The sequence below is a fragment of the Aotus nancymaae genome, unplaced genomic scaffold (assembly GCF_030222135.1).
Source record: "Aotus nancymaae isolate 86718 unplaced genomic scaffold, 86718_ANA_hifiasm-v0.15.2.pri h1tg000027l, whole genome shotgun sequence".
NCBI lineage: Eukaryota > Metazoa > Chordata > Mammalia > Primates > Aotidae > Aotus > Aotus nancymaae.
In genome coordinates this window covers 2,589,183-2,612,850 of record NW_026988440.1, presented here as the reverse complement: position 1 = coordinate 2,612,850, position 23,668 = coordinate 2,589,183, and the positions used below count along the sequence as shown (strand labels likewise).

The following is a 23,668-nucleotide window of genomic DNA, read 5'->3' as shown; positions in this document are numbered from 1 at the left end:
CAGGCTGCAGTGCAGTGGCACGATCTCGGCTCACTGCAACCTCTGCCTCCTGCCCTGAAGCAATTCTCCTGCCTCAGCATCCCAAGCAGCTGGGATTACAGGTGCGCACCACACGCCCAACTAAGTTTTGTATTTTTACTAGAGACAGGGCTTCACTGTGTTGGCCAGGCTGGTCTCAAACTCCTGACCTCAGGTGATCCGCCCACCTCGGCCTCCCAAAGTCCTAGGATTACAGGCGTGAGCCACGGCATCTGGTCCACATTTAGTATTGTCTAATGATGTTTTCACACTGCAAGAAGAAAGTTAAGTATGGACCACAAAGCCAAAAAGATGTCCTCTCTGGCTCTCTATAGCAAAGATTTGCCAAGCCCTGTTACAAGTCATACTACTTGCACTTTATAATTTTATAGTTTTACCTAGACATTCTCCCATTTTTCCTTCCATATTCAGCATAAAATCCCCTTAATATCAGTCTCTAGGCAAGCACATTCTTCATAGTCCTTAGAATCGGCCGGGAGCGGCGGCTCACGCCTATAATCCCAACACTTTGTGAGCGCGAGGCGGGTGGATCACGAGGTCAGGAGTTCAAGACCAGCCTGGCCAAGACGGTGAAACCCCGTCTCGACTAAAAATACAAAAATTAGCCGGATGTGGGAGCACGCGACTGTAATCCCAGCTACTCGGGAGGCTGAGGCAGAGAATCGCTTAAACCCGGGAAGCGGAGATTGCAGCGAGCCGAGGTTGAGCCACTGCACTCCAGCCAGGCCAACAGAACGAGACTCTGTCTAAAAGGGAAAGAGAAAGGGAAAGGGAGAGAAGAATTGGACTTTCTCTTGTTAATTTCTTGTTAATTTCCTTAGTCTAATCACATTCCTGGTTATCTACAAACAGAAAGCCAGAAAGGAGGGCTATCAACATCTTAAGCGCCACAAATTAACAAATCAAAACCAAAACCAAATCTGACCATCATCACTCTCCCTCTGGAGCCACGGCTAAGGAGGCTCAATGCCCAGTTAGTGGCTTTCAAACTCCCTTACAAGTGAGGTATCTTGTGAATTAGAACAAGCACTGCTGCTAAAATCCCTAATGGCCATATAGCAGTGCGAAAAAAGGTATCAAATGTAATTTTCTCAAATTTAATCTTCTTCAATTGTTGGCACCAAAAAAAAGGAACAGTAAAGAAAAAGTAGACTACTGTAATTAGCATGTGTGATAGATACCTCAGACATCGAATCACATTTTCTGCAAGTAAATAGTTTCTGGCTCCCAAGATGAGAGGTTAAAAAATGCAAGGTGTTTGTAAACCGCAGCACAACTTACACCGGAAACTAGAGCACTTTCTCACAAAGCAGAGTACATCAAAATTTGCTCACCTCTTTCAATCAACATTCTGCATGACTAGTGTCGGGGGCGGGGAGGTGGAGCTAGCTATCTTTTCTACCAGCCGGATCACACCCCTCCTATCACTAACCCCTCCTCCTCAGCTCCTTCACACCTCTACCCAGTACTAACTCCTTCCCAGTCCCATCACATCTTCCCCGGCTTCATCACCTCACCCACTTCCACCAAAATCACAGATCTGGTAAGCTTCCAGCAGCAGGCGAGCAAAACAGAGAGGCTATAATACAAAAGCCCGCAGTCCCTACACAAACACTATCTGCACCTGCCGACAAAGTCAAGTCACAGCCCCAGAAGTGAAAGAACAGACCTTGGCTCTCACCCAGTTAACCAGCGTTTATCCAGAGCACGTGTTGCGGTCGGACCCCGTGCGAAAGAGCTAAGGACACAAAGGTGAGCAGTAGAGTCGCGGTTCCAGCTCTCTCCCGGCTCTCACTCCAGCGGGATGGGTAATTTTGGTAAATTTCGCCAAGCAGGGGCAGGACAAAGAGCATTTGGAGTCTACCGCGGGGAGAACTTACCTAATCCCTGAATGTTAAAAGGCCAAAACTCCACTAGTCGGAAGTGACGTGCCAGCTGAGCCCTGCAGGTCCGCCACGTAATTGGCCGCCGCCACAGCTAGCCACCCTCTCACCGGACTGGCCCGAAGATAGGAAAAGTGTGGAAGTCCACAAGCCGCCCTCACCCCGCCCTCCTCAGCGACTCCCGGCTGAACTGGGGAGCGGCGGCTCCTGGCCAGGGTGGGGGCCTGGAGCCTGGACGAGACAGGCTCGCCGGCCGGGGCGCCCGTCCAGCGCCCTGCAGGCAATGGGCTTCAGCGCTCGAACACGCGCATGCGCGGGCCTCTTTCTCCAGAGGATTCCTCGGGTCACCTGGACGCCAGCATCTCAGCCACCTGCCCCTCCGGGTCCCTTCTCGCCCTTGATTCCTCCTGCTGGTTCTCATCGCCAGGCCTCTTTCTTCTTCTTCCGCAGGCACCGATAGACCCGGCCGCGACCGCCTGCCGACACCCTGGGTTCCACTGACACGAGCCTCGGTGCGGCTTCCGCTTCCGGCGAGTATTGTGTGTCGCGCGGGGCGGGGGCGAGGGGAGGAGGAAGGAGGGAGGCAGCGCTCCGGCGGCTCCGCGCCCCGCACTCCCGGACCCGAAGCCGGGAAGGTAGGTGCTGTCCCGCCGCCGCGCCCGGGCCTGGGGCTTGCCCCCGCCGGCCGGCTCCGCACGCCGCGTCCCAGTGCCCCGCGACTGCGTCACCGGCCCCCTGCACGTAACCACAGCTGCCTCCGCCCGCCTCGGGCCCGGGCGGACGTTTTGCCGCCCCGGCGACGTCAGCGCGTCCGGCGTTGCTTGGCTACCCCGCCGTTCCCCCGTCCCGCTGCTGCTCACCTCCCCGGGTGAAACTCTGACGCAGTCACCGCGGGTCTCGGCTGCGTCATAGAGGCGGGCGTCCCACCTTCACGTCATACCTCTTCCTCACCTGGACATGCATCCCTCCCTACCCTGTCAACCACGACGTCTCCTCTTTCCCTTCTCTAATCCCCCTGCCCCAGATCTGGCGGAAGAAGGTGGAGATGGGGGTGGGACAGAGTTATGGACCCCGGCTCAGGAGAGGGTCGCAAGATGGGACACCCTGAACAGTGATAGAAACAAAATGAGTATGTCCCTGGAGTTTGCCCTTCAGCTGAGACACAAGGAATAGATGGAGAGGAAGGACCAACCCAGAGGCACTCAAGGTCTCACTATGGCTATAGCGCCAAGTCCTTGCCATTCCTCCCTAACCCTTTCCCCATTTCCCTAACCACTTCTTTGCCAGTCTAGATCCGTCCTGGTGCCTTACTGTGCATACAGTTCTACTCAGGTGAGGAGGCCACCTAATTTGTAAAAGACTAAGGAAGGGGTAGGGTCACCACTAGTCAAAGTTGGATTCCCACAGGTAGAGAACAATGATCTGACTGAACTTCTCTCCTATTGCTGACAGAAGAAATTCAAGTCCAAAGAAGTTATCAGCTCCTACTCCAAACCAAACACATTTGTGTGTGCCAACCATATAGACGGGAACAGTTGTTGTTAACCCACCTTGTTACATGGCCACTTATCTCTCAGCACATAGATCTATCAAATTTCCTTCCTTCCATTAGGTCCCTGGATAAGGATGGCGGTCAGGGGGAGAAAAGGTTATGAGAATAGATAAATCAACTTACCCATGGCGAAAAGTATCGACGTTTTAAGAATGGATTAGGGGACCAACCTTCTGTTTCATAAATCTATCTGATGTATTTCCAATTCTTCTGAGGCTGCACTTAAGGGAGATCTGATTGCCTCTCTTCTGTCTCTTAATTCCCAACCACTTCAGAACCTATTATACCCAGGCATTAGTTATCAATAGCTGTATGATACAGTATGCCCGGGCATTAGTTATCAATAGCTATATTGAAAGATTCCAGTCACTACAAATAGACATGTTGCTCTCTTTTCAAGAAGTTGTTGGCCTGGGCTCAGTAATGTACTCTTTAATGTAGTTGCCATAATGTATCAGTTTTCAGCAGTTGTAGGTGTCCAAATGCACACAATAGAAATGGAATGTTGCATGAAACATTTCATTCCAAGAAGAGGGCATACTTCCTTTAGGCTAGTCTGATAAAAGGAAGAACAATTTTTCCTGAAAAGAGATGTTCACCTTTGCCTCATTCATTCCATTTATTACACTTTAGGACAGTGTTATCTAACCCTTTGAATTCGAGGACTCTTTTTGCTTATCTGTGGTGACTGATAGAACAAAAATTATGCCCAGACCTTTTTTTTTTTAAGCTTATCAGCTATCATTAGTGTCAATGTATTTTATGTCTGCCCCAAGACACTTCTTCCAATGGGCCCAAGGAAGCCAAAAGGTTGCATATCATGAGAGAACAATGTCAGAGAATCAAGCTTAGACTCCAGTGGACTTATCATAAAGCTCTTATAACATTAGAATATGACTAATATAAGAAATGTTAATATTTTTATGACTTTTTTACTCCCCAAATTCCTTTCTTGTCTATTAGAAGCATATGTCAAACTAGGATACAGTGATCTGGAACTATTGGTTCTAAGATACAAGTGGAATGAGCCTGGATCAGAAGAAGTATGCTGAGCTAGAGTTGAAGGAAGCTTCTCTTTCTAACGAGAAAGCAGAGGTAAGAGACAAGATAGATTGGGGGTTGGGTGTCAGTTTACTAACAAAAAAAAGGTTGATGTTTGGGAGTCACAAGTTTTGGAAATGGAGAAACAAAGAGGTTGAATTGATTGGAAGAGAAGATGGAGAATAACAAGATGGGGCAAAAATCTGGAGTTAGGACTTAACAGGGGTAAACATCAGGCCAGGGATGCAAAAATAAATAAATAAAACGTTCAATTAACATTTTTATTTTCTCTGTCCCCTTCCGCACCCCCAAGTTAAATTATGGCAGAGACAAGTCTGTTAGAGGCTGGGGCCTCTGCAGCCTCCACAGCTGCAGCTTTGGAGAACTTACAGGTGGAAGCAAGCTGCTCTGTATGCCTGGAGTATCTGAAGGAGCCTGTCATCATTGAGTGTGGGCACAACTTCTGCAAAGCTTGCATCACCCGCTGGTGGGAGGACCTAGAGAGGGACTTTCCTTGTCCTGTCTGTCGAAAGACATCGCGCTACCGCAGTCTCCGGCCTAATCGGCAACTGGGCAGTATGGTAGAAATTGCCAAGCAGCTGCAGGCCGTCAAGCGGAAGATCCGGGACGAGAGCCTCTGCCCCCAACACCATGAAGCCCTTAGCCTTTTCTGTTATGAGGACCAGGAGGCTGTATGCTTGATATGTGCAATTTCCCACACCCACCGGGCCCACACCGTTGTGCCACTGGACGACGCTACACAGGAGTACAAGGTGGGGAACCAGATACATGATGTCAATGTGGGTAAAAAGGAAGGACCACAGAGGATGAGATACTCCCTATGTAGAGATTGTAAGCTCCTACTACTCACTCTGTATTCCCTTCAGAGCTGCATGCGCAGGGGCACACAGTGTGTGTGATGAGTTATCCTCTAGTTTGAAAAAGGACAATGGTGAGAATTGCCCTAAAATTTCTCTCTGACTTTTGCAATACATATGAGTCTTATGGGTGAATATTGGTATGTGTGGTCTTGGAAGATATCATAATTTTCATAAATGAATGAAACCACATGGAGAAGATTAAACTTAGGAAGAACTGAAAAGTAGTCTGGTTTTCATTCTGCCTGTCTGCTCAGAATGCTCCTTTTTTTCACACTGGTATTGGGAATAGGTAATATCACTTTAGACTGATACTCACCAGACTAAGCTGAACCATTCTGTTTGCAGCTTCTCCAGGTAATCGGTAACATGGCATATCATTGAACTTACTGCTGAGACATAGGAAAATGTTTAAATAAAGGAAACGAGATATTAATGTGTTAGCATTTTATCATATACTTTGCCTAATTATTTTAGTCTTGAAAGTAAGATTTCAGGTAACTTACAGTGTAATAAGTTTTTATTTTAGGTGGATAGAGGTGGATGGGAAGACAGGTTTAAAGAAAGGTATTAGGGTACAGAACGTTGCTTTGATGGTAATAGGCAGTTGCCTCAGTAAGAAAATGGAAAGATTTGAGGAAAGACACAGAGTTGGTGACAACTATCTCAGATTCCGTAAGAGGACAGTTGGGTGAACAGAGAAGGTGATGTGGATAGGCTGGTGGCAGGAAGAGGGACTGTAGGAAGTTGACATCCGAAATTACAGGCAAGAAAGGAAGTCAGATCAAGAGGCAGTAAGGTGGCTAGGAAGCAAATAAATGGTTTAAAACAAGTGGTTTAATCTCTGAATGATAGATGTGCCAGGCAACCCCAAATGTCACCACTCCCACTTCCTCCCTACCCTTCAGGAAAAACTGCAGAAGTGTCTGGAGCCCCTGGAACAGAAGCTGCAGGAGATCACTCGCTGCAAGTCCTCTGAGGAGAAGAAGCCTAGTGAGCTCAAGGTAAAGGCAGGCAATCGCATGTAGGCTGCTCTGAAGGGTATTGCCTCTGAGGGAATTAACTATATATAATTTAATCCGCCAGTTCTGGTTCATTAGAAAAATGCAGTTCCCTTAGATGAGAACATGTACTAAAAAAAAAAAGAAAAGAAAAGAAAAGAAAAATGCAGTTCTCAGCAGGGCATGGTGGCGCATACCTGTAATCCCAACAATTCTGGAGGCCAAGGTGGGCAGATTGAGCTCAGGAGTTTGAGACCACCCTGGGCAACGTGGTAAATCTCATCTCTACTAAAATACAAAATAAATTAGCTGGGCGTGGTGGTGTGCACCTGTAGTCCCAGCTACTCAGGAGGCTGAGGCAGGAGAATTGCTTTTACCTGGGAGGTGGAAGTTGCAGTGAGCCAAGATTGCACCATTACACTCCAGCCTGGGCAACAGACCAAGACTCTGTCTCAAACAAAAAAAGAGAGAAAAATGTAGTTCTCTCAAAAATGATGGTATTAGGCTTGATTGTCATTAAAGATTGTACTTAAATTACTTGTCATGAATTAAGGATTAAGAGGGATTTAAGGGATAAGAACAGACAGAATATCTTACATCTGGTTAGCTGAGAGAGTTCGTGCCTCTTGGTCTCCTTTTTTAAAGCAGCAAAGGAGGCTCTGTGCTGAGAAGGCAGGGATGGGAATTTCTTAGAGGAGTTGAAGAGAGGAGAATTTGGAAGATTCACTGGGGAGAAAGGGAAAAGGAACTGACCAAGAATCTCAGAAGAACTATCCAATGACATTAGGTCCACATTCTTACAACTCAAGTAAGCTAGATGATGTCAGTTCCATTCTCGAATGTTCTTCCCCTCTCCATCCTCCACCATAGGATCTTATTCATCTCTCTGGTGCAATGAAAACCACTTCCTATGCAGCCTTTCCTGACCCTTCAGAAATTAACTTTCTTAATTTTCATACAGTTTTGCACCTCTTTTATAGCATTGCCTTGTTTGTAGCATGGTATTTTGGTGTCTGTCTTGTTTCTTCGATTGAACAGTGAACAATTATCATTTGTAGCAAAAATAATAACTAGAATTGAGTTCTGTGCGTTAATTCATAAAGTGTCCATGATAATCTAGATTTATAGGGTTGTTAACGTCTTAAGAGTTCAGGCCAAAATGGGTAAGTGAGACATAGAAAAGCTACGAAAAAGGCAAAGAGAAGGAAATCCTGAGATCATCTTTAGTAAAATGTAGGGGTAAACTTAGATATTCTTTAAGGTAGGTATTATTACCTTCAGCTTACACAGAAGGAAATGGACTTCGGATAAGCAGCTAGTCCAAGATCATAAAGCCAGGAAGTGGGAAAACCAGGAATACTAGTTCTTCATGAATCAGTAAATATTTGTTAAGCTCCTGGTTTAGGCCGAACCCTGTACTTGACACTGAGGAACAATGATGAGCAAAAACACAGTTCCTGCCCTCCTTGAGCTTAAAGTTAAATGGAGAAAATAGGTAATGGCACAAAAAGCACAGCTGCAAGTTCATAAGAAGACAACATAGAAATTTGGCCTTATTAAAGGTTTCCCAAAGAAGTAATGAGTTTTTAAGAATGGACATTTGGCCGGGCGCGGTGGCTCAAGCCTGTAATCCCAGCACTTTGGGAGGCCGAGGCGGGTGGATCATGAGGTCAAGAGATCGAGACCATCCTGGTCAACACGGTGAAACCCCGTCTCTACTAAAAATACAAAAAATTAGCTGGGCATGGTGGCGCGTGCCTGTAATCCCAGCTACTCAGGAGGCTGAGGCAGGAGAATTGTCTGAACCCAGGAGGCAGAGGTGCGGTGAGCCGAGATCGCGCCATTGCACTCCAACCTGGGTAACGAGAGCGAAACTCCGTCTCAAAAAAAAAAAAAAAAAAAAAGAATGGACATTTAGGGATGGCAAGAAATTAAATACAAGTTTTAATTTGTAGAAACACAAATATTTAAATGAATGACAACATTTCATCAGAAAGCAAATACTATTACCTTAGTGCTTTATACATTTTACCAAAGTAAGCATTTGAATTTTTTAAAATTTGAACCAATTTTGGTTACAAAGGTGAACTTTTAAGAAAGTTTTTTGTTCTTTTAAAGGCCTTCTGAGAAACCTAAAAATATGAAAATGGGGCTTATTGCTAGTCATTAACTCTTCTTCATGTTGCTCACCTTCTTGAAGGTAAAGGATACAGAGGGAAATACGCTTTTTTTAAACCTTCTAAGTGTTTGAACAGAACTGTAGTGTTTTTTAAATTGTAAATTGTCATTTCAGTGGCCTCTGAAAGCACCACTAGCATTCCTCTTGTAACCATCTGAATTCTCTCTCCTCCCTTATCAGACTCAATGCCCCTTTTAAAAATCATTTGTAATTATGCTAACTGAAAATTACAGGTAAAATAACCTATATATGTAATTTTAAATTTTAAAGAGTCTATCATGTCCCAATATAATATAACATATAATGAAACATAATTGATGATAAAAGATGGTATGTAATATTTGGGCATGACTACCCTGAAAGAGTAGTTTACAGTGTAGCCAATTATATGTTTGCACCTATATGTGTCATCAGCAATGCAATAAACACAAATTCAGACTGAGATGGATATGTGTCAATGTGATTGAAATACCATAAGTAGCTTCACTGTTGGTGACATGATTTTTTATAATAATAACTTTTGGTAAAATTCTAAGTAAAACAAAATATAATTTTGAGTTTTATTCAGCTATTGCTAAAAAATTCATGTCTAGTAAAACCACGTAAGAATTACTCTGTGTTTATACTATATAAAATGGCATTCAAGCCCAGGCCTATGTTTTTTAATATCCAGCAGAACATTAGAAAATGTTACAGGTCAATTCACTATGCCGGGTTGTCTCACACATCGGAGGAGTGTTAGCAACCTTGTCGGGAACTCCCCCAAACATGGAAAACAAGAATATGCGTCCATTTCCAAAATATTTTCAGAGGGAGGTAACACCTTCATTAAGAACCATTGCCCTACAAATATAGTGAAAAAAAAAAAAGAGATTACGGATTTATAAGAGGAAGAGCCTTTTTGCTTCCTATTTATCACAGTCATGAATGTTAAACTTACACCCATACATCACCCCTAAACAAACACACATGCATGCACACACATGTACTCATGCACTCACATACACAAAAAAGGCTGTGTTTTATTGAGGGCAGCTGTGAGAATATATTTTGTTCGGATGTGCACTGAGAAGGCAGCAGTGGAAAGTGAAGCAGCAAGTGGCCCTGAACTAGAAAGAGCTAGTCAACCTCTGCTAGGAACTAGCTTGAATCCACAAATGCCATGCTTGTCATCCCCATCCTGGCTTTGCATCCTCACTCTCTCTTCACCCTCAGGCCTGCCTTTCATTCCCTATCCACTTCTAGAGTCCCACCCTCTGCTGCTCACTTTGCTTCATCATCAATCACATAATGCTTGAGGAATCTTTCTTTGGGGAGATCACTATTTGTTTTAGTGGAGATGCAGAAGAGAAGATACACTGATAATTCTCAGAAAGTGTTATGGCTGGTGTTTGAGTCCTATGTTATCAAATTTCAGGAATGATAGAGGCTTAAGTCTATGTGGTGGCTTAAAGAAATCATGTTTCAAATTTCAAGCAGCTAATTACTAATAAACTTCTGGAACCTGTTCCTGGGGTAGGACTTGCCAATTCTCTAAAGTGACTTGAAACAATTTAACAAGTTCAGCCCTGAAATCTACAAATGTATATTTTGTAACAACCCATTATTAAACTCTAAACTGATTCTTATACTTTCCCAGTTGGTTCTCTGGTTTTTATCTGGTGGATGTGTTGCAATATGCAAAGAATGGCAACTTTTAACTTTTTAGTATTTGTACTTTTCGTTGTGTTGTTTTTGTTGTTGTTGGTTTGTTTGTTTGTTTGTTTTGTGACAGAATCTCACTCACCCAGGCTGGAGCACAGTGGTGATCATAGTACACTAGCTTGAACTCTAGGATTCAAGCCATCCATCTTCTTGTCTCAGCCTTTTGAGTAGCTAAGACTGCAGATGTGCACTACCACACCCAACTAATTTTTTTTTTTCTTTTTAGTTGAGACAGGGTCTCATCATGTTGCCCAGGTTGGTCTCAGACTCTTGGCCTCAAGTGATCCTCTCACCTGGGCTTCCTAAGCACTAAGTTTACAGGCATGAGCCTGTACTTTCCTTTTCTTGACAGATTAAATTAACTAGAACTTTACAGTTAGTAATAACACAGCTATCTCTGGTATCTGTAATAGTGAATGTCATATCATTAAGTTTTTTTATCTTTAATTAAAAATATATATGTATCCCTAATGGTCACTACCAAGTCATCAGTGAGGGGTGATGGGGATGGAGCCATTCTTTACAGAAGGAAATTCCAATGAAGCAGAAAATGAGTGTTCTGTTAAACCTTTTTATTTTATTTATTTATTTATTTTTTAGACAAGGTCTCTATCTGTTGCCCAGGCTGGAGTACAATGGTGCAACAATCTCAGCTCACTGCAACCTCTGCCTTTTGGGCTCAAGCCATCATCCCACCTCAGCCTCTCCAATAGCTGAGACTACAGCAATGCACCACCACACCCAGCTAATTTTTCTATTTTTATTAGAGTTAGAGTTTCACCATGTTGCCTAAGCTGGTCTCGAACTCCTGAGCTCAAACAATCCACCTGCCTCAGCCTCCCAAAGTCCTGGAATTACAGGCATGCATCACCACACCCATCCTTTGTTAAACCATTTTCAATGAAACTGGAAGTCTCTGTTAATTCATACACATGGTGGGTGAGAGAAAGTCTTCCTTATAACCCACTGACCCTGCTGATATAACATCTTCTCTCTTTTTTCAGAGACTAGTGGAAAGTCGCCGACAGCAGATTTTAAGAGAGTTTGAAGAGCTTCATAGGCGACTGGATGAAGAGCAGCAGGTGTTGCTTTCACGACTGGAAGAAGAAGAACAGGACATTCTGCAGCGACTCCGAGAAAATGCTGCTCACCTTGGGGACAAGCGCCGGGACCTGGCCCACTTGGCTGCTGAGGTGGAGGGCAAGTGCTTACAGTCAGGCTTCGAGATGCTTAAGGTTCGACCTTTGCCCCTGCCTAGCCCCTCAGGTCAAGTGCAGTGTAGCTTTGCACAAGTTGTTCTGTCAGCCTGGGATGCTCATTCTTCTGCTCTGCTTCCCTAAATCCAGTTCTTCTAGGTATACTCAAAGGATTTTTGCTACAGAAAAGCTGATCTGATTTCTCCCATCCCCTTCTAATCATTTTTGTGTTCTTATGTTTTGTCAGCAATTATGTGCTTAATCTGTTCTAAAGAAAAAATTCACTCTTGAAAGGAGGGAAGTCTAGTCTGAATTAGTGAAAACCTATTTTAAAAATTTTGTAAATGCAGTTACCATTACTTTTCAGTCCTGAAATTTTATTTATGTAGTGCTGAAAAAGAACAGAAACATAGTTTAAAGGATACAGGCATACCTCAGAGATACTGTGGGTTCAGTTCCAGACCACTTCAATAAAGCGATTATCTTGATAAAGCAAGTCACATTAATTTGTTGGGTTTCCTAGTGGAATCGTAATCTTTTTGATGGTGGACGGTCTTGCGTCAGTATTGACTGATCAAGATGGTGGTTGCTGAAGATTGGGGTGGCTGTGGTAATTTCTTAAAATAAGACAACAAAGTTTGCTTTTGACTCTTCCTTTTATGAGAGATATCTCTGAGCATGTGATGCTGTTTAGTAGCATATTACTCACAGTAGAACTTCTTTGAAAATCTTTGAAAACCCACATCTGTAGTTACTTACTCCACTGAAGTCCCTAAAAGTCATCCATGAGGGTTGGAATAGACTTCTTCTAAATGCCTGTTGATACTGATATTTTGGGCTCCTTTCACAAATACAAATGTTCTTAATGGCATCTGGAATGATGAATCCTTACCAGAAAGTCTTCAATTTACTTTGCCCAGATCTATCAGAAAAATCACTATTTATGGCAGCTTAATGAAGTATATTTATTAAGTAAGACTTGAAAGTCAAAATTACTCCTGGATCCATGGGCTGCCAACTGGATGCCGTGTTAGCAGACATGAAAACAACATGAATCTCATTTTACATCTCTGTCAGAACTTTTGGGTGATCAGGTGCATTGTCAATGAGCAGTACTATTTTGAAAGAAATCTTTTCTCTGAGCAGGAGGTGTCAACTTAAAATTTTCAGTAAAGGGACAGGCATGGTGGCTTATGCCTGTAATCCCAGCACCCTGGGAGGCTGAGGCAGGTGGATCGCCTGAGGTCAGGAGTGTGAGTTGAGCCTGGCCAAGATGGTGAAACCCCATCTCTACTAAAAATACAAAAATTAGGCCAGGCGCAGTGGCTTATGCCTGTAATCCCAGCACTTTGGGAGCCCAAGGCAGGTGGATCACCTGAGGTTGGGAGTTCGAGAACAGCCTGACCAACATGGAGAAACCCTGTCTCTACTAAAAATACAAAAAAAAAATTAGCCAGGTATGGTGGCATATGCCTGTAATCCCAGCTTCTCAGGAAGCTGAGACAGGAGAATCACTTGAACCCAGGCAGTGGAGTTTGCAGTGAGCCGAGATTGCACCATTGCACTCCAGCCTGGGTAACAAGAGCGAAACTCTGTCTCAAAAAAAAAAATTAGCGGCCGGGCGCGGTGGCTCACGCCTGTAATCCCAGCACTTTGGGAGGCCGAGGCGGGTGGATCACGAGGTCAAGAGATCGAGACCATCCTGGTCAACATGGTGAAACCCCGTCTCTACTAAAACAAAAAATTAGCTGGGCACAGTGGCACGTGCCTGTAATCCCAGCTACTCAGGAGGCTGAGGCAGGAGAATTGCCTGAACCCAGGAGGCGGAGGTTGCGGTGAGCCGAGATCGCGCCATTGCACTCCAGCCTGGGTAACAAGAGCGAAACTCCGTCTCAAAAAAAAAAAAAAAAAAAAAAAAAAATTAGCTGGGCATGGTGGCAGGTACCTGTGATCCCAGCTACTTGGGAAGCTGAGGCAGGAGAATTGCTTGAACTCAGAAGGTGGAGGTTGCAGTGAGCCAAGATCATGCCATTGCACTCCCTTCTGGGTGACAAGAGCGAAACTCTCCCCCTAAAAAAAAAAAAAAATTCCTAGTAAATGCTAGGCACGGTAGCTCACACCTGTAATCCCAGCACTCTGGGAGGCCGAGGTGGGAGGATTGCTTAAGCCCAGGAATTCAAGACCAGTCTGAGCAATATAGTGCCACCCCATCTCTACAAAAAGTAATTTTTTTTAATTAAAAATATTCAGTATACCATGCTGTAAACAGATGTGCTGTCATGTAGGCTTTGTTGTTCCATTTCTAGAGCACTGGGAACATAGATTTAGCATAATTCTTAAGAGACGTAGGATGTTTGAAATGGTAAGTGAACATTGGTTTCAACTTAAAGTCACCAGCTGCTTTCTGATAATAGAGCCATCCTGTCCTTTGAAGCTTTGCAGCCAGGTATTGACTTCTCTCTAACTCTGAAAGCCCTAGATAGTATCTTCTTGAATAGAAGGCTGTTTTGTTTACATTGAAAATGTGTTGTTTAATGTAGCCACCTTCATCAGTAATATCTGGATAATTATAATCTCTTCATAATAATCTCTGGATAATAATCTCAGCAAGATCTTCTGGATAAACTTACTGCAGCTTCTGCATCAGCACTTGCTTCTCCTTGCACTTTTTTGTTACAGAGATGGTTTCTTTTCTTAAACCAACCTACCTAACTTTAAACTTTTCTTCTGCAGCTTCCTTACCTCTCTCAGCTTTCATAGAACTGAAGAGAGTTAGAGCCTTGCTCTGGATTGGGCTTTGGCTTAAGGGAATGATCTTATATCTAGATCACTAAAATTTTCTCCATCTCAGCAATAAAGCTGTTTCACTTTCTTATCCTTCATGTGTTCACTGAAGTAGCACTTTTAATTTTCTTCAATAACTTTTCATTAGCATTCACAGCCTGGCTTGCTGTTTGGCACAAGAGGCCTATCTTTCAGCCCATCTTGGCTTTCAACATGCCTTCATCACTAAGCTTAAACATTTCTAGGTGTTGATATAAAGTGAGAGACATGTGACTCTTCTATCACTTGAACACTTAGAGGCTATTGTAGGATTATTAATTGGTGTAATTTTGTTATGTCTCAGGGAATAGGGAGGCCAGAGGAGACAGAGAAAGATAAAGGAATGGCTGGTAGTGGATCAGTTAGAATACATAAAATATTTAACATATTTATCGATTAAGTTTTTCATCTTATATGAATGCAGTTCATATAAGTGCCCCAAAACAATTACAGTAGTAACATCAAAGATCACTGATCACAACTCATACTACATATAATCATGAAAAAGTGTGAAATATTGTGAGAATTATCAAAACGTGACAGAGATATGAAGTGAATACATGCTGTTGGAAAAAACGGTTCCAGTAGACTTGCTCAACACAGGTTACCACAAACCATCCAGTTGAAAAACACACAGTGTCAACAAAACACAGTAAAGCAAAGTGCAATAAAATGAGGTAGCCTGAAATTATGTATAAATAATAATTTGCTTTTGATATGTAAATATTAATAATACTTCTAAAGTGTTTGAAATAGTTTGTTCTCTTAAGTAAATGAATGATGTTAGCAAAACTGTAGGGAACATATTTTTTAATCTTAGAGATTAGATTACCAGCATTTCAATCAGTGAGGCTTCATTGTACATTTATGTTATGTATTGCTTGGTATTTATTCCTGTGTCCTTTCATGTATGTGTGTTCTGCTTTCCACATTAAACTGGGAAATCCTGTGGGACAGAGATTTGTCTTCTTTGTCTTCTGGACCCCAAGTATTCACAAATCAGTATTAGCACACAGTTATTAATGTTTATTGTTCCTTTTTTTTTTTTTTTTTTTTTTTTGAGACAGAATCTTGCTCTGTTGCCCAGGCTAGAGTGCAGTGGCATGATCTTGGCTCACTGCAACCTTTACCTCCCGGGTTCAAGCGATTCTCCTGCCTCAGCCTCCCAAGTAGCTGGGATTACAGGTGCACGCTGCCATGCCTGGCTAATTTTTGTATTTTTAGTAGAGATGGGGTTTCACCATGTTGGCCAGGCTGATCTTGAACTACTAATCTCAAGTGATCTACCTGCCTTGGTCTACCAAAGTGCTGGGATTACAGGCATGAGCTACTGTGCCTGACCAGTTATTAATGTTTATTAACTAATGCAAGACAAGGGATGCCAAACAGTAACAGGAATGTGTGATTTGTTCCTATGCCACCAGTCTGGAACTCTCTGTACTAATCCTCAAGGAGACTGAGATATGTGGTTGGTACTTGGGGGACAGAGTAAAGACTGACACAATCCCTGATTCTTGTAGGGAGCTCCCAGCACCCTTGAGGAGCAAAGACAAACATAAATAATTGGGAAGTGATATAAATGACCAGGTTTCATGATGACCAAAAATTGAAAGTAGGGATTAGGTTGGAAGAAGTACACTCAGGTCCCTCTGGAGCTCTTCTTGCATTGTGTGACCCTCAGTTTATCCTGTGCCTATTTTGTAGCTGTGGAACTTTGGGGAGGAACGGGAACCTTTTGCATTCAGGACCGTTGACTACCAGGACCAATATTGCTTTCTTTTCTCCTTCCTTCTAGGATGTCAAAAGTACCCTGGAAAAGTAAGTGATTGTTGTATCTCTTTGAGTGAGTTAGGTCTTGGCTTAGAGAGGAGGGGTACAGTCAGGAGTTTGGGTCAGGGGTAAGTTTGGGAAAGTCAAGTAGCATCTGGGCAGGCTATGGGAGAAGGTTCATTGCCCCCATGAAGCCAGGTAGAGAACAAATGATTGGGAATAATAATCCCTTTTCCTCTGTAAACATCAGGACTCCTTGAGGAGTATGATAAGGCAGAACCAGATTCTACCGTGCCAGTGGGTGGAACTGTGTCCAAACAAGATGGCAGGAAGAAGGAGTTCGGAGAGCGTGAAGGACAATCATCCATTTGCATGAAATATAGGAATATTTTTAGAAAGTTCTGAGGCTCACTCTCAAAATTAGGATCTGTCCACAAGATCATAAGGCTTTCCTTGGATTAGTAAAAGAAAGCAAAAGGTGAGCTCTTCATGGAGGAGGAAGAAAGAGGGAAGATAGAGAATTTCATTTACTTCCTAAAGATGTTAACATCTGAATAGTCACTTGGCTGGAGCTTCCCCCTGACTCCACCTTTCTTCCCTGTCTCCCTATCCTTCCTAGATGTGAGAAGGTGAAGACCATGGAGGTGACTTCAGTATCCATAGAGCTGGAAAAGAACTTCAGCAATTTCCCCCGACAGTACTTTGCCCTAAGGAAAATCCTTAAACAGCTAATTGGTGAGTTGTTACCAAAAGGAAACTAGAAGGAACCACTAGAGAGAAGAAAGCTTTTAGGTCTTACCTTATAGGGGTTTGAGTTATCCCATCTCTCACTTTTCTTACTCCCACCCACACCTACCCCTTTACCTGGCTTTTACTCTCACCCTGAGTCACAGAACTTGGAGTGAGAGGAAGCCTTAAGTGTTATCTACTCTTAGGTCGATACTTTTCTAAATAGAGACCCAGAAAGGTTAAATAATTTGCCAAAGTCATCGGGTAGAGTGATTATATAATTTACCATGTAAACTTGTATAACCTTGAAAGGCTGGGCGCGGTGGCTCACACCTGTAGTCATAGCACTTTGGGAGGCCAAGGCTGGAGGATTACCTGAGGTCAGGAGTTCAAGATCAGCCTGGCCAACTTGATGAAACTCCGTCTCTACCAAAAATACAAAAACTAGCCAGATGTGGTGGCACACACCTGTAATCCCAGCTACTCTGGAGCCTGAAGCAGAAGAACTGCTTGAACCCAGGAAGTGGAGGTTGCAGTGAGTTGAGATTGTGCCACTGCACTCCAGCTTGGCGGACAGAGCGAGACTCCATCTCAAAAAAAGTAAAGTGAAAGGGAGTATCATTATATTAATGTTAATATGCAGGGAAAAATAGTCATAAAGTCATAAACGAGGCCAGTTCTCAGAAAATAGACACATGGTCACTCTATCCCTAGGCCATATGCTGTCTTGCTCTGCATTCTTCTTAACACTTTGCATTTTTTCTGGCCCTCAGGCTGTACCTTGTACTTGTCTACATAGTAAAATAAATGATGATGTCAGAGGGAGATGAAGAGAGGACCAGGCGGGTACCTAGATTACCAGCCCCTGCAGAGTCAAGAGATTATCTGTTTACTTTAGGGTCAGTGTGAGAAGTGAGCCATTGCTTTCTCCCCTCCCTTAGGTGACACCATGGATTGAGAAAGTTAACCAAATCGTGTTGTTCTGGGGACCTTTAAGGGACCAGGCTCTGTAAAGGCAGGCTGAAAGAGTGAGGCAGGGGCGTTTAGCTATTCCCATCCTCATCTAGCTCCCCACTCTGGCTTCTCCCGCCAGCGGATGTGACCCTCGATCCTGAGACGGCTCATCCTAACCTAGTCCTGTCGGAGGATCGTAAGAGTGTCAAGTTCGTGGAGACAAGACTCCGGGATCTTCCTGATACACCAAGGCGTTTCACCTTCTACCCTTGCGTCCTGGCTACGGAGGGTTTCACCTCAGGTCGACACTACTGGGAGGTGGAGGTGGGCGACAAGACCCACTGGGCAGTGGGTGTGTGCCGGGACTCCGTAAGCCGAAAGGGCGAGTTGACTCCACTCCCTGAGACTGGTTACTGGCGGGTGCGGCTATGGAATGGGGACAAATATGCAGCGACCACCACACCTTTTACCCCTTTGCACATCAAGGTGAAACCCAAGCGGGTAGGCATATTCCTAGACTATGAGGCCGGCACACTGTCTTTCTACAATGTCACAGACCGCTCTCATATCTACACCTTCACTGATACTTTTACTGAGAAACTTTGGCCCCTCTTCTACCCGGGCATCCGGGCTGGACGGAAGAATGCTGCACCACTTACCATCAGACCCCCAACAGATTGGGAGTGACAGGTTGGGATGTGGGAATAACTGGGGTGAGGCAGGGTCAAGTGCTACGGGCCTCCTTCCTGTGTCCTGCTGGAACGTCTTCGTGTCCACCTGGTTCCAGTCTTGAATCATCTCGGAGAAACACCTCAGTTTCTAGGATGATTTTGTGTGGAGGGGGAGGTAGGACTGGGCTGGATGAGAGAGCACAGCTGTGTCTCCCTCCTGTCAGGGCAAGGAGCTGGTTCCCAGAGGATTATCTGCCCTGAAGTCCATCAGGTTTTCTGTTGCACAAGGACGGGTTGGGAAGGAAGGAAGAGGCTTTTCCAAAAACAAAAAAAATCTGTGAGGGTCTGACTTTCTCAAACCAGAGGAGGAAACAGAAACCCCTGCACATCTTTTAGGGGGTTCTTTGACCCAGGATAGTCTTGCTTCTTGAGGTAGATCACAGGAGTCTGTGTACCTCTAAATTAAAGAAAGATGAATGACAGATGCTCTCATGGGTCTTGACATTGAGGAGTTTTTCTGAGGGCAGATGTCGGACATCAAGGTTAGAAGGAAGGTCAGGGAAGTGGGTTAAAGGAACAAGTTCCTAGAGATTAATGAAGGGGAGGGAGGTTTCTTTGGTCTTCCATTCCAAGGGTAAGATTGCCATTATGGGTAGTGTTGGCCAGAGGTAGGAATGTGGGAAGGAGAGGCTGAAAAGAAAGCAGAGGAGAACCCAGGTCCCTGCCTCAGCCTTCAGCAGAGTTGGCTGATTGCCTGCCTCTTTACACCAAGAAGTCAGTCACCTTGCTCCTCTCCAGAGCCAAGGTAGAAGAGATCCTGCAAGACATATCTATCCTTTCACAGTTTTCCCAAGGGAAATTGGAAAGGAGAGTCAGGTATTAGAGGAAAGAGAAAGGTGTTTGTATCCAAAGCCCTGGCCATAAAGAATGTTATGAAGTAGCTACTCCCAAACTGTCAGCCTTGTTACCTGGCCAAGGTGTCCAAGCCAGAAAGGAAGAAAGGTAATAGAGTCTTCCTCACCCTAAGGGCAGGGTAGAAGAGGGTGGTGTATAGGGAATGGCCAAATAGGCAACTTTGTTTGGCCTGTGTGCATCTGTCCTGGAACTGGTGTTAACAAAAGCCAGGCTTTTGCTTGTTTGTTGCCATCCCTCACCCTTTGCCATTTCCCTTTTCAGAGAATGTAAATGACTTTCATGTTAGGCCAAAATAAACAACTTATAGGGTACATATGTTGTCATAAAAGGTAAAAGTGATGCATGCCAAACCAAACTAAACTAATTTGGATTATCTGCTATTTGGGTAATCTTCATAGAAATGACTGAGAGAAGAATCTGCAGTTTATTGAGGGCATTTCAGTTCCTCCTACCACCTCAACAGGACTTTGTCCAGACTCTCCTCCTCTTACCTTTGTGCCTTGATTGTGGTTCTTTGTGGCAAGATACATTGGTTGGTTAAAATAATATGGAACAAAGGATCCACTGAAGTGATCTCTGTGTTGTGTGGTAATTTGGTGACAGCCTTGTACTGATGTGTAAGAATCACTGGGTGTTAAACATGCATGTTCCTGGGTCTCACCCTTAGTGATTAGACAAGGTCTGGAGTGGGCCTGGGCATCTACATTTTATTTTATTTTATTTTATTTATTTATTTATGAGACAGAGTCTCACTCTGTCGCCCAGGCTGGAGTGCAGTGGCATGATCTCAGCTCACTGCAACCTCTGCCTCCTGGGTTCAAGCCATTCTCCTGTCTCAACCTCCCAAGTAGCTGGGACTATAGGCAAGCACTACCACACCCAGCCAATTTTTGTATTTTTAGTAGCAATGGGGTTTTGCCATGTTAGCCAGGCTGCTCTCGAACTCCTGAACTCAAATGATCTGCCTGCCTCAGCCTCCCAAAGTGCTGGCATTATAGGTGTGAGCCACTGTGCCTGGCCTGCATCTACATTTTAAACACACCTCTCTCATTTGAGTCTGAGGACCCCTGTGAAACTAGTTCCAGAGGAGGTTTCAGCCATGTCTTTCCTCCCAGCTGGAGCCCTGCTTGTCTGCCCCTGCCTGGCACCGGGTCTGAGAGGGAAGAGAAGTCTTACCCTCTCCAGACTAATGCTGCCTCCCCATCTCAGGGTTCATTCATTTTCTACCCCTACAGATCACATCCATCTGCTTTTGACCTCAGTAACTGATAGTCACTATGAGTCACAGGACACCAGACAGAAGAAATGGAAGACAAAAGAGGTCAGAGGGAGGGGTGTGAGGTGAATGTCAGTGTGGAGAGTAGGGTGAAGTTTCAGGGGCAGGGGATGCTGTTGACAGATTTCTGTGCTGTACCTAAGCCTAGGAGTTAGAAACCATTCACTCAGAAAGTGAGGATCACCTACAGTGTGTCCAGCACTGCATAACAGGAACTGGTCTCTTTGGTAAGTGGAAAAGTGGGAGTAAGCTGCTTTCTGAGGACCGAGAGTCCTTTGGCCTCCCTCCAGCACCCTCATGATCCTTCACACTTTCACCCCCACTGGCACCAGTGCTTTTTTTTTTTAATGTAGAACCTCTGTGCCTTCCCTCTGTAGATCTTACAGGCATCTGCCTCTGACTTCAGGAGAGTAGGGCAGAAGCTCTAGCTGTGTATAAATTGCACATAACCATCTCCCCAACCTATCTGCATAAAGAGACCAGGCTTCAGTCCTGAAAATGTCTAGCCGATTTAAGATCCTCACCTGCTTCACTAGGTCCCTAGGTAATATGACTGGTCATGAGCTTGAGGAAGACACAAACACTGAAAACTCATAAAGGGACCCTGGGCATGGATTGCTGGGGATTGGTTTTGGAACAGATTAGTCTGTGAGGCCGCGGGGAGGCGCCTGAAGGCGGGGACTACACTTCCCAAGAGGCCTCGCGCGGACGCCCGGGCGGGGCTGTGCGAGGGGCGGGGCTGCGGGCGGCCCCGGAGCGCGGCGCTGATGGCGGGGCAGGTGAAGGACCGCGAGGCCTTCCAGAGGCTCAACTTCCTGTACCAGGTGAGTCTGCGACAAGGGCCCCACGGGACGATGCTCCGCGCCGCAAGCCCCAGAATGACTGCTCCCCTCCCGCAGGCCGCCCATTGTGTCCTTGCCCAGGACCCCGAGAACCAGGCGCTGGCAAGATTTTACTGCCACACGGAGAGGACCATCGCGAAGCGGCTCGTCTTGCGGCGGTGAGAGTCATGGGGCGGGTGGCGGGCGGGAGGAACGTGAGAGGGAGCGCGGGCGCGGGACCACTGCCCTCCTCCGCCCCCAGGGACCCTTCAGTGAAGAGGACTCTCTGTCGAGGCTGTTCTTCCCTCCTCGTCCCCGGCCTCACCTGCACCCAGCGCCAGAGACGTGAGTGTTCTGCCGAGGTGGACGATTGCGGAGCATTGTGGGTGGGGTGGGGCGGGGGCACTGGAGGCCAACAGCGCCTTCCTCCCTCTAAATGGATGTTGGGTGTGGAATTCGCAGGAGTCTTCCTTCTTCAGGTTTAGATTAACTTGCTAACTCCATTGCACAAACTAGGGTTTGGGCTTGGCTTTTTTTTTTTTTTTTTCCCAGCGTGGGCAGTAGAGAATAGCTGTTTCTTTAAGAGGCAACCCCACCCATGCACAATAATAGATGTTATTTGGCTTTGCGGAGGACATGAGTCCCATCACCGTTCATTGATTAAGCAAGTATTTATTTTCTAAAATGTGTCAGGTACTGTGCTAGATTCATTATTCTCATTGAAATGCTAATTGTAGAAAAAGACTTTAATTGGGGGAGTAAAATGCTCACTTACTCATGCCAGTGGTGGTAAAGTTCATGATAGCAAAGGGAATGAGAGATGGAAATTCTTGGCATGTGTTAGGACTCTGAGACAAGAGAGCTGTTAAAACGTGCGCTTTGAATGAAGATACCCCCCACAACATGGCTGTTTATTCACCTGGGTGCAGGTGGGCTGAGGCCAAAAAGGGCGTCAGCAAAGGGCGGTGGGTTAGGAGTTGGTTTTATAGGTTGGGACAATTTTTTGGGAAGGGGACAGGGGTGTTACGGTTACAGTGGTGGGTGTAGGGGCAAGGAGTATACATTACCATAAATTCAGTTACAATGATGGTTGGGGAAAGGCGTTAGAGTAGTTAAGGTAGTAGGGTGGGGCAGAGGGATATTCACAGAGCTAGAGCAGTTAAGGTGGCAGGGTGGGGTGAGGAGTATTCACATTATCATAATAACAGTTAAGATGGCAGGGTGGGAAGAGAAGCTTAATGTCCAGGGGAAGCTCCGAATCAGGGATAATGGCGATCGATCGCAGGCGGAGGATGGGGGGCAATCAGCCGAGGCAGGCAGGACTTCAGACTTTCTGGGTCCAGGCTTGCATGGAGGCCTGACAAGATCTTGTGGTGCTGTCAAGGAAATGAGAGTTCAGGAGGCTGGAGTTTGAGGTAGGAGGGCAAGACATGAGGCTGGAGAAGGAAACGGGCCAGTTCTTGAAGTCTTGTTAGGGAGTTTGGACTCTAAAGAGTTCCAAGAAATTGAAGGAGCTTATGCAGGGGCCTGACACTATCAAACGTCCATTTAAATTGGGGGTGTAGAAGGGGAGCGGGGATACCTACTGAAAAACACTGGAGGCAGAACTGGCAGCAAGAGACCATTACTTCTGAACCTGGACACTCTTTTTCCCATGTCCACCCTAGGCTGCAGGGGACAGCGCTGGACAGTACAGACCTGCCTAACATGCCAGCGCAGCCAACGCTTCCTCAATGATCCTGGGCATTTACTCTGGGGAGACAGGCCTGAGGCCCAGCTGGGGAACCAGGCAGGTGAGAGGTGAGGGAGAAAATGAAGGACACCCCAGAGGACAGGGACTATGGAAAACATAGAGTGAAGAGGACACATGAACAGGTCCTGGGTTGGTGTGAGAGGTACCACAGTCAGAAAACTGATTCTGCACCTCTGATTCTGCTCATTTACTCAGATCCTAAACCACTACAACCCTTGCCAAACACAGCCCACTCCATTCCAGCCCACCTTCCTGAGGAGAAAATGCCGACTCAAGGTTCCAGTCACCAGTGATGGATTCACCCCAGCTCCCAAATAAAGTTTACTTGTTTTACATTCCATGATTCTGTTCTGTGGGTATTTCAAGTCTTAGTTCCATTTTCTTCTGTTTCTGTTTGTGTTTCTTGGTCACCTTTGTAATCCCACCGTGCAGGGAGATCCTAATTTCCATAGACCACTTGGCCCCACTCAGCAGCTCACATTT

At 45.2% G+C, this 23,668-nt stretch overlaps 2 protein-coding genes and 1 long non-coding RNA gene across 11 annotated transcripts in view; 2 read left to right on the top strand and 1 right to left on the bottom strand.

The window, feature by feature from the left end:
* Nucleotides 1–2,091, bottom strand: part of LOC110568403 (uncharacterized) — a 42,286-nt gene extending 40,195 nt beyond the window's left edge. Inside the window, exon 1 of the long non-coding RNA XR_002478685.2 lies at nucleotides 1,920–2,091. This is a non-coding gene — a long non-coding RNA (uncharacterized LOC110568403). The remainder of the gene's footprint in view (nucleotides 1–1,919) is intronic.
* Nucleotides 1,522–19,908, top strand: TRIM39 (tripartite motif containing 39). 5 transcript variants are annotated; one of them, XM_064380631.1, is made up of 9 exons: nucleotides 1,522–1,791; nucleotides 2,373–2,452; nucleotides 4,438–4,569; nucleotides 4,829–5,288; nucleotides 6,302–6,397; nucleotides 11,282–11,512; nucleotides 16,092–16,114; nucleotides 16,686–16,801; nucleotides 17,889–19,908. In XM_064380631.1, exons 4-9 carry the CDS (start codon nucleotides 4,836–4,838, stop codon nucleotides 18,434–18,436), a joined length of 1,467 nt encoding a protein of 488 aa, XP_064236701.1. In that variant the 5' UTR covers nucleotides 1,522–1,791; nucleotides 2,373–2,452; nucleotides 4,438–4,569; nucleotides 4,829–4,835; the 3' UTR covers nucleotides 18,437–19,908. The 5 variants fall into 5 exon arrangements, with proteins under 5 accessions (XP_064236701.1, XP_012332505.1, XP_021527155.1 ...); XM_012477082.2 differs by lacking the exon at nucleotides 1,522–1,791 and having other exon boundaries at nucleotides 2,209–2,434; XM_021671480.2 differs by lacking the exon at nucleotides 1,522–1,791 and having other exon boundaries at nucleotides 2,209–2,452.
* Nucleotides 19,909–21,359: 1,451 nt separating this feature from the next.
* Nucleotides 21,360–23,523, top strand: RPP21 (ribonuclease P/MRP subunit p21). 5 transcript variants are annotated; one of them, XR_010344162.1, is made up of 6 exons: nucleotides 21,360–21,435; nucleotides 21,511–21,611; nucleotides 21,695–21,777; nucleotides 21,985–22,096; nucleotides 23,100–23,225; nucleotides 23,381–23,523. XR_010344162.1 is itself a non-coding variant. In XM_012477086.2 (5 exons), the coding sequence occupies exons 1-5, from the start codon at nucleotides 21,379–21,381 to the stop codon at nucleotides 23,476–23,478; spliced, it is 465 nt and encodes a 154-aa protein (XP_012332509.2). In that variant the 5' UTR covers nucleotides 21,360–21,378; the 3' UTR covers nucleotides 23,479–23,523. The 5 variants fall into 5 exon arrangements, 3 of the variants coding, with proteins under 3 accessions (XP_012332509.2, XP_012332511.1, XP_012332508.2); XR_010344163.1 differs by having other exon boundaries at nucleotides 23,100–23,232; XM_012477086.2 differs by lacking the exon at nucleotides 21,985–22,096.
* The last annotated feature ends 145 nt before the right edge of the window (nucleotides 23,524–23,668 follow it).

Coding starts and splice junctions, on each gene's coding strand:
- TRIM39 (XM_064380631.1), top strand. CDS start 4,836: ATGGCAGAGACAAGTCTGTTAGAGGCTGGGGCCTCTGCAGCCTCCACA. Junction 5,289..6,301: donor ACGCTACACAGGAGTACAAG/GTGGGGAACCAG, acceptor CCTACCCTTCAG/GAAAAACTGCAGAAGTGTCT. Junction 16,115..16,685: donor GTCAAAAGTACCCTGGAAAA/GTAAGTGATTGT, acceptor TATCCTTCCTAG/ATGTGAGAAGGTGAAGACCA.
- RPP21 (XM_012477085.2), top strand. CDS start 21,379: ATGGCGGGGCAGGTGAAGGACCGCGAGGCCTTCCAGAGGCTCAACTTC. Junction 21,612..21,694: donor AAGCGGCTCGTCTTGCGGCG/GTGAGAGTCATG, acceptor CTCCGCCCCCAG/GGACCCTTCAGTGAAGAGGA. Junction 23,226..23,380: donor CCAGCTGGGGAACCAGGCAG/GTGAGAGGTGAG, acceptor TCATTTACTCAG/ATCCTAAACCACTACAACCC.